Source organism: Arachis ipaensis, chromosome B04 (genome assembly GCF_000816755.2).
Source record: "Arachis ipaensis cultivar K30076 chromosome B04, Araip1.1, whole genome shotgun sequence".
In the NCBI taxonomy this organism is placed as follows: domain Eukaryota; kingdom Viridiplantae; phylum Streptophyta; class Magnoliopsida; order Fabales; family Fabaceae; genus Arachis; species Arachis ipaensis.
In genome coordinates, this window is record NC_029788.2 from 642,883 (window position 1) to 652,291 (window position 9,409).

At 34.3% G+C, this 9,409-nt stretch overlaps 2 protein-coding genes across 3 annotated transcripts; both read right to left on the reverse strand.

Moving 5' to 3' along the window:
- LOC107638374 (ylmG homolog protein 1-2, chloroplastic) lies at window positions 1,010-1,731 on the reverse strand (the record flags this gene model as incomplete). Its single annotated transcript, XM_021120307.1, is given in 2 exon segments — window positions 1,010-1,268; window positions 1,299-1,731. A coding segment is annotated over 1 exon segment (431 nt), but the record flags the coding sequence as incomplete, so codon positions are not given.
- On the reverse strand, window positions 2,583-7,115 carry LOC107638373 (ubiquitin receptor RAD23b). Of its 2 annotated transcripts, XM_016341610.2 has the most exons (12): window positions 6,845-7,113; window positions 6,138-6,299; window positions 5,718-5,756; window positions 5,542-5,615; window positions 5,405-5,455; window positions 4,706-4,883; window positions 4,480-4,614; window positions 4,337-4,399; window positions 3,793-3,840; window positions 3,601-3,710; window positions 3,274-3,352; window positions 2,583-3,026 (listed from the first exon to the last, which is right to left on the reverse strand). In XM_016341610.2, exons 1-12 carry the CDS (start codon window positions 6,908-6,910, stop codon window positions 2,910-2,912), a joined length of 1,122 nt encoding a protein of 373 aa, XP_016197096.1. In that variant the 5' UTR covers window positions 6,911-7,113; the 3' UTR covers window positions 2,583-2,909. The 2 variants fall into 2 exon arrangements, with proteins under 2 accessions (XP_016197096.1, XP_020975965.1); XM_021120306.1 differs by lacking the exon at window positions 5,405-5,455 and having other exon boundaries at window positions 6,845-7,115.

The window sequence follows — 9,409 nt, forward strand, 5'->3', positions numbered from 1 at the left end:
AGTTACAGTTTACATGCAACCTGATTATATATATCTCAAGGTAATCACTAATCAGCCAAAAAATAAAAAATGATATTATACTAGATAGTTAGTTAGATAAGATTAACTAGAAGCTGTTGTTATGGAGTTAGCTAGAGGACATTATCAGATTAGTTGGGGATGTAACACCATAATTGAATTTGAATCATGCTTGATATATCATAAGCAAGATTGAGCTGGACTACTATTAAAGGATACCTCCATTAAGATTGCAATAACTCTAGCTAACCCAAAATATACAATCTGATAATAAAACATGGTGACCTAATTAACAAGACAACTACCCAACTTCACCCATTTGAAAATTGAAACTTAGATTGTTGCATATAGATATCAAACTTCAACATTAACATATAGTAGAACAAACATGGTTATTCTTTATTAATAATAGTAAGGATATTGTGGTTGATGATCTTTTGCTTACTTTTCCCTCCTACTATGAAATAAAATTAATGGACTGGTATTAAATAAGAGTTTCATTTTGATGTATTAACAGTGTGAAACATTTTATATAGTTGTCCAATCGCATCCGTTCTTTTTTATTACCATTCACATGGTCAAAGCAATTGTGACAAAGGTAATTGCTTAATTTCTAAACTAATTCTAACACATTCAGTTTTTAAGGATGAAAATAGAGGCAACAAGTGCTATAGCATAGCTATAACAAACCAACCCTTCACATATGCTCATAGCTAAAATTGCTCAGGATTTTCACTTTGTTATGCTTGCCCTGCATTAACAATCATGTTCTTCGTTTTATTCAATACTTTATAGATCAAGGAAATATATTATATGTCAAAAGTACATTAAGTATTGGAGTATTAATAAATTGTAAAATTGTTATGGATTGGGTCATTAGCCTTATATCATGTTATTAACAAGTTTTATCCAAGTGAAGCTTTGCACGAGCACATAAATGGATTGACTTGACACATAGTCTTTGTCTCTGTGATCAAATAGCAAATATGTGTTAGCTAATTTTCTTTTTTCCATTTCTTTTGTTCTTGGTGATCTGAGAGGCAGTTCCATACTAAATATAGAAGCATGAAGCTCATTTCCTAAGTATTGCAAAAGGAGAAATAAACCAAGAAGAATGTGGGAACTGGCAAACATAATCACTTGACTTCAAAATCAAGTTTAAGTAAACCAACTGTCTACAACAGTAGCAAATGGCATAACAGAACAAAATACCTGAACCCTGTATCTATGTAGCAAGCGAGTGGGACTTCCATACACATACTTGCACCATCAACAGAATCATCTAAGCGACGGCGGTGTTGAGAATGGAGCCGAGGGTGCCCAAGACGGCGAAGGCGAGGAGGGGGCTGACGTCGAGGGTGTCGAAAACAGGGGGAATGATGTTGCGGAACAGGTTCAGGTACGGGTCGCACAGGTCTCTGATGGCGGACAGTGGCTGCTTTTCCCACGGGATGTTCGGGAACCAACTCAGTAGAACCCTAACCATCAGAACTCCGCTGTATATGTCCAGCCACTTCCCCAGCCCCGCCGCCACCACTGTCAGCGGCGTGTTCAGGGACCCGCTAGGTCTGTCCCGCAGCGACGCGAAGAACAGAGGCCCTACCGAAGACATGGACATGGACATCGGAAGAAGCTGATGGCAGAAGGTTCTGAGGGCGAGTAGGGCCATCCCGAAGACTGTGGTGAGGGTGCGGGTGGAACCTTCCAGAAGGTCGCTTTGCGTGGATGTGGCGGCGACAATTTGGGGATTGAAGTTGCGGCGGAGAGGAGTGAGAGAGAGTGAGGGTTGTGTGTATCTGTGTCGGTATTGACGCAGGGGTGGGTGCGTGAGGCAGACCATGTGAGTCTTGGAAGCCATTGTTGCTGGGGAGAACGCCATCGTCATCGTCATCGCCATCGCCATCTGCGAATTAGGGATTAGGGGATTGCCACCAAAAACCCAAACGCTACCTTCTTCCTCTTCCTCCAATTACTAAACTTTTTTTTATCTCTTGCAGCCGCCGCGCTACTTCGAGTTTTATTAAGGTCAGCTATCAACTTCTCATAGCCATCTAACATTTTTGGGTGACAATAATTTTTATTTAGAAAAAGACATTAAAAGATATAAATTAGATAAAATTATTAGAAAGAACTAAATAGATAAATATCAAAAGAAAATACCACATAATTTTCATTTGTTCAATATTACTCAATGTTACAGTTTCCTCTCTTCCAATTAAACCCATAGGTCTTATCAATATTCTGAAGAATTTTACTACTTTTTAAAAATCCACAAGTAGAAAAACTTTTAAAGGTTGATACATTTGATGGATTGCTTAATTTTCTATGCAAAACATTCCACTCTTAACTACTTAAAAGCCAATCGCTAGCAAAATCTTTAATTTAAATACCAGAATTTATACATGAGATATGGATTTTTCGGTTTCAAAACTAAATTCAACTCCAACCACCTGAACATCTTGTTATTGTTATTAGGGATACTATACCAAAAATTAATAGGTAATGGCAATGGATAGTGAAACTAGAGAAATTAAAAATAGAAGAAAACTGGAAACACCTTGAGCAGAGTTGATCCCCATGCATGTAAAACTAGTGTTGCTTAAAAAATTGATAGTACCAAACTACCAATACCAATAAAATAAACTTACAATTAGACGGACCTTTGCTAATTCCTCAGGTGCTGTCATACACAAATATAAAATGAATAGTAATAGTCTAATTTTCTTAGCGATGTTTTGTCATCCCAAATCCAATTCCAGTTCAAAATCCAAACCCTACCCAAGTAAATTTCCCCAGAAAAGCACATTAAGTTTTTTCTAGAAAGGGAGACCCAAAAAAATAATTAAAAGAGCGAGCCCGAACAAAACTAGGAGTCAACGTAAGTTAGTAATTTAATCCTCAAAATCTCCAGCATTCTCCAATAAGTAATTCGCTGCCAATTGTTCATCCCGGTCACATGCCAAAAACGCCTCTATGACCGAGGCTCTATCAAATCCCAATGCCTCAAGCTGCAAACCATAGGTTAAAGAAACCAATCATTAATCAATACATACTAAGTGTGAACACAAGCGATACAAAAATCTTTTTAGACCTGTTTCTGCATCCTCAGTTTCAAAATATGGATAATTTTCAAATGGATTAAATACCTTGGAAACATAAAAAACACTCGGTATATTCTTTGCTTAGAAATTAGGAAGATGTTTAACGAGTATACATCATTTCTTATATCATAATACAGTAAGGAGAAAGACATACCCTTGCAATTGCCTCCTGCTCAGCTGGAGTCACATTGATGGCATGAGGCATGTCCTGCTCAGGCTGGTCAAATATATCACTGATGGAGAGAAAGACGGTTAAATTCTAAATTCAAATATTGTGTGTAATCAAGGAAAGGGAATAAACTCTTGGATAACATTCTACACTATCAGATATCAAGTTGACAAATAGAACCTTACTTTCTTGTTAGATACGTGGGCAAAAATAACCAACAATTGAAATAATATATCAAGAACAACGATGATGATGATATGAAGTAATGATAGTTGTAAGATGTAAAATAATGCAACAAGTTGATATGCTCACCCTTCAGAGCCCTCAACAGGTTCGTTTATCAACTGTAGAAACTCAGCATGATGTTCTTGAATGAGTCTTAAAAGATTGGGATTCTGCTTTCCAAGTTCTTGAAGTACAGGCTGCAATAGAAAGTTGATTGATCTTTTAGACACCAATCAACGAATTAACAGAAGTGAGGAAGGCAACGGAGAAAGTAAATACCTGTAAAATTTGTGGATTTGATTGCACCATTGAACGCAATGCTTGAAACTGAAAAAAATAAATAAGAAAGTTGCTTGAGAGTGATCAAAATAAAGCTTGAAGCTAGATGCAGATTAACAAGCAACTTATTTGCTAAGTCCACTCAGCAACATGGAAAAACTTGAAACTATATATGAACAACAAAAGTTTTGAAGAGCATTGTCTGGGCAATGCTTGTCAATCAAGACATATTTGAAATCATGCTGCATCCTGAGTAGCTATAATGATGTGCAAATAACAAAATAATTGCAACTGCTAAAAGAAAGCTTCACAAATACAGTAAGATAAAAGAGTATAATTAAAACGAAATTCAAAACATTAATTATTTGAGTAAATGCATGCAATGACCAAAAGGTTCAATGTGTAGACATGGCACAGCACACAAGTCAAGTTACATCAATACATCAAATTAAATATTGTACTTTAAGTTAGTGCAACTTGGGTATGTGGAACAACTATGCCTTCTAACATCAAGAACAAAAAATTGATGGAACAGCAAGCTCACCTGGGGATTGTTTCTGAGGAAGTCAAGAGATCCTAGTCCAGGACCAGCACCAGAAATTGTCTCCTGAAAATTTCAGATTGAAGTAAGGTATGGAGTAACAGAAAATTACTTTTGATGATCTGTTACTGCAAAATAACTTTTACCTGTGGAAACATATTTAAGGGAGATGAGTTAGGTAGTCCAGGAACTGCTCCAGCAGTGACCCCAGCTGTTTCAGTTGTCTGACTACCTGGAAATTGAGGAACTGGTACAGCAACTTCTGCTGCTTCGGGGATACCCTGCCCAGAGAAGCAAGGAAAGAAAGGTTGCTAAATCCAACAATGTGAACATAAATTTTAGCAGTCAAGATATCCAACAATGTGGACATACAGAGTACAAATAGTCTATAGCACGCTCTGGATTATTGTAAGCTGCCCGAAGAGCACGAGTAACTGTATCTCTGTCCCAGTTGCCACCTCCCATGTCCATAATTTGTTGAATAGTCTGCTCAAGATTACTACCACCAACTAAATTTGAAGCAGCCTGACCATAAGTATCTGCAGACACGCTGCAAAAAATGACATAGGAAAGCTTGTGAGTAGGCTTTATAAACAAGAAAGTGGAAAATGACAAATGTCCGAATTCCACAATGTTCAGCATCCAAAAATGCAGCATTATGCTTACTATATGCAGCCACAATAAACCGAACAACAAAACTATGATCAGCCAACGTAAATGTCTCGTTAGATGAATTGAAAATAACACTATAGATCTTCCTCAGAAAGACATTTAATAAAAGTATTTGAATTAAAACCTGTGCTGCTTTCAGTATTATAACATCAACTTCATAACCAAATTCGTAAGAATTATAATTATCATGAAACTCACAAGGTAAAGACAACCAACACAGTGAACATTAAAATTCAAATTAGAACAAAGACATTTTTACTTGAATGTAATATGTTACTAAATTACTAAAGATTGAAAAAGGATAGTTCTTGTCATCAATGCTCAGTCAACAACTATTTTGTGGTACATTGGAATTAACTAATAGTATCTTTGAAAAATTCTAGAAAGGAGAAACCATACTTTGTATTTGTAGTTGTGACAGCTGGGCCAGATGTACTGTTATTTGCAGCCCTACAATACCAAATAAAATACTATAGGAAGAGAGACTGACGTTATTAAAACGGACAAATTATCAATTTATTTTTTTAAAGACTCACTGAGTTTGTGCAGGAGGTTCAGGAGCAGGCGTGGAATTTGAGGTTGATACAGCTGCAGGTGGATTGCTGGCAGGCTGTCACACGCATGCACAACCACTAGCTAATACAAAGAGGCAAGGGCAGAAAAGAAAGGGAAAAAACCTCCGAAAAGCAATAAGATTGAGAAAGTAATATACCTGGGCAGATGAAGTCCCTCCTGAACCCAATGTTTTACCCTGTAGAGAAGTAAAATGCCACATGAAGGTTAATGGAGGTAACAGATGCCTAAATAAACAAAACATGAAGGTATAACAATAAAATTGAAAGAAATATTTCTAGCTGACTTCATCAAATTGAAACAGACGGCATTATGGAATATGACAAGATCTAATACTTGGCATAGCATCTAGATAATTTTTTGGACCGCGATAGAACTTCAGTAAAAGCTTCCTATCCTTTTCTTTATAAAAAAAAAAGGTAAAAAGAACCGAAGCATAAAAATAGATCTCGATATTTAAAAGAATAAAAATATGAGAGCTGAAATCACAGTCTCAGATAACTTGTGAGGAAGGAAGGGTGTTATAATTTGAAAAAGTTTTCATGAAGGAATAAACTACCTTGCTAAGCATAACAACAAGAAAACCATCCTCAGAGACCTTGTTCTCTGCTAATGTTGTTTCATCTTTCAAAACCTTGCCATTGTGAATAAGCAACTGTTGTCCACATGGGTAATTATCTTTGCCTTGCACATCTTCTATATTCTTCTTGACAGCCATAATCTAAGGCAAAAATAGCAAGGAAATTATAGCTACTAAAATTCAAAAATTAACCCTCTTATAATCTACCAAACACCACATAAAGCCTGATAAGAAATCCAATTTCTAATGATATTAGAATCAACAGGCATATCCTCGGTGTCATGAAAAGATGGGAATAAAACATCTCAAAGCCATTCAATAATAAATAAATAACGTCAGCACCTGAGTATCACATCAAATCTGAAACAAAATCCTCAACAACAACAACAACAATAGTGTTGGCGAAAACATTAAAATGAAGGCATGCAATGCAAACAGAAACAAAAATGAAGTAAATTTACCTGAATTTTGAATAAAAACTATTTCGACAACGACAGTGATTTGAATTAAAAATTAAATAAAACAAAATAAAGGAGTAGACTTAGAAAATCTGAAAACAAAATAATTCAATCAACAAATCAAACACACATTTTCGTAACTGACAATGGAAGATTGGGAAATGAAAAGGGAAATATTGATAGCGAATATTGTAACCAAAAAAGCATAGAGATAAAGAGAGAGCTGACAGTGTCGGATGGCTGAACCCTAATTTCGAAATGGCTGCCTTTCAAAGTCTTAACAGTGAGTTTCATGGCGGCGACTTATGGGAATGACGCCGGCGACCGGCAACGATCCGGCTCAAGTACGGTGGTGAGAGAGTGAGTGAAACCCTAGAGAGAGAAAACACCTTCGTCCGTTGCTGTTGCTGCTGCTGTTGCACGGAATGAACGTGTCAACGGCACATGTAACACGCTCTTTTTCTATTTTCTTACTTTTTTTTTAAACTGTTTTCCTTTTTCAGTTTAAATTCGCAAGGTGGCATCTCAATGCACGTGAATTAAAAACGGAGATAAGTATGTGTTAATTTGTAAAGTACTTTTTTTTTTTTTTTAAAATTAATTTGTACAGTATTATGCATGTGTTATCATATTACCGTATGAATAAAAGTAACTGTGTTTTACAAATTTAATTTACATAGTTATAGTTATCATATTACCGTATGAATCAAATGAACATCACCTATACCAGAATAACCATCCGGATACCAGGGATAATAAACATCTCATGTTATAAAAAGCTAATTTTAAATTCACCAAGGTTCTAACCCTTAACCTTCCGGATCTGGAATTCTTATACCATGTCCTGAAACCACTCATCCCAAAAGCGTAACTTGACAAGACAATGTAACACTAATAATAATATCTCTAATACTTTCCAAACCTTCATTGTACACATTATACGCTTAGGTCATTAGCTCCCTATACTTTCTCATAATTATAATATTATTGCATTAAAATTATTCTTAACATTGATAGCAAAGCAGAGATCAGGGAATCACCCTTTTGTCATGTGAATTTTCTATCATCATTACGGACATATGCCATATTTTTCAACAACAAAGCTAGCTCTATAAACAATTGAATTGGACAATTATACTTCACCTTATAACTCGATTTTTATTGTGCATTATAAGTTATAACTCTACCTTAATTATCATTCATTCTATAATGAACACGTTTATTACCGACTTAATGACCATTATTCTAACTTAATAATCAACGGTCATACCATCAATTCTATTCATCAACTCTATGCCTATAAAAGACACTAATTTCTATATACACGGGAGATTCTAGATATATTCTATATACATTCTATATTCATAGAATTATTATAATATACAACACATGATAACTTCCTTAGGTTCATAAAATTTGATTTACATTCAAATTTTTGGACCAATCTCAACAATCTTATTTAAGATTTTATTTAATACCTCTTATCAAATTTTAATCTATCGTAACTTTTTATAAAGTATATACTTATACATTCAAATTGCTTCATTTTTACGTATCATAATATTTCACATCTCATAATCGATCAATGAACCAATCCAAAAACAAACTTGGCTTTCAATCAATCCGAGAACAAACTCGGTTTCAATCAATCCGAGCACAAACTCACTTATCAATTTTGCTTACTTTTTCAAAGTTCTCTATTTATACAAGTAAAATTATATATTTTATTCAACATACTTTTGCATTTATATTTTGTGTAACTAATATTTACTGATTTATTAGTTATATTCAAATCTCAATATATGTTCTATATAATAATGACATATAACAACCATGTCAATTGCATTTTTATTTCATTATGTATTATATTCTTATTGCTTAATGATTTCATTTATACAATTAAATGACGGTAATGATGAGTTCAAATCTTAAAATTGGATTTCATCAAAAATTAATTGTATATCAATTATATATAACTGTTACATTATTCATTTTATGTAATTAACTTTTATGTTATTATTTGTTTAATACAAAAAGTTAAGCAAAAACACATGCAAACATTCAAAATTTACTATTATTGCATGAGGAATTAGGATGCTTGAGAAAAATAATAAAAAAAGATGGACATAATCGCATTAACATTAATATAGACAAAATTATAATCAATTTGTATTGGTCGAGTGGTCGACTCATTTGTCTCTTTAAAATTTAAATAAGTATTGAGATTCGAATTTTTGTATATGTAACAATTCATTAACTAATGACAGATTCTTAAATAAAGTTTAAATTCACAATAAATTAGTTTTTGATGTCGAGGAAGACCAAACCAAAAAGCATCGACGAAATTGCTTTCTGATTTTAGTCAACCACATCCTCCAAATGATGACAATGAAAGTTGTTAAAGGAAGAACAACGCTCTCCTTCAAGACTAGTCTCTTTAGTTTTGAGTGAAAAATTCATTAGCTAATATTTTCAATATATTTACAAATTTCCACAGTGCTACTGAATGGAGACAAGCTGCTAGCTACGTAGTATATATTACTGTCTGGAAGGCTTTTGAATATCAATCTCACTGGAAAAAAGTGTTAGATTTTTTAATCCTATAAATTGGTGTTCCTTGGTGATTGTGAGATTGCAAATGTATTTATTTTTGGGTGGAAATTCAGGTGTAGTCGACTTCAGGTGAAATTGATACCTGAGAGCCGTTAGATAAAAATTCAGTCAAATCAGTCAAATCATCTAATGGCTCTCGGTATCAACTTCACGTGAAGTCGACTTTACTTGAGTTTTCAC

Excerpts from the sequence above, each read along its gene's own strand:
- LOC107638373 (XM_016341610.2), bottom strand. The coding sequence starts at position 6,910 with ATGAAACTCACTGTTAAGACTTTGAAAGGCAGCCATTTCGAAATTAGG. Across the intron at positions 4,884-5,404 it reads GTCACAACTACAAATACAAA|CGTGTCTGCAGATACTTATG; the intron begins GTATGGTTTCTC and ends CATTTTTTGCAG. Across the intron at positions 4,400-4,479 it reads CCTTAAATATGTTTCCACAG|GAGACAATTTCTGGTGCTGG; the intron begins GTAAAAGTTATT and ends TGAAATTTTCAG.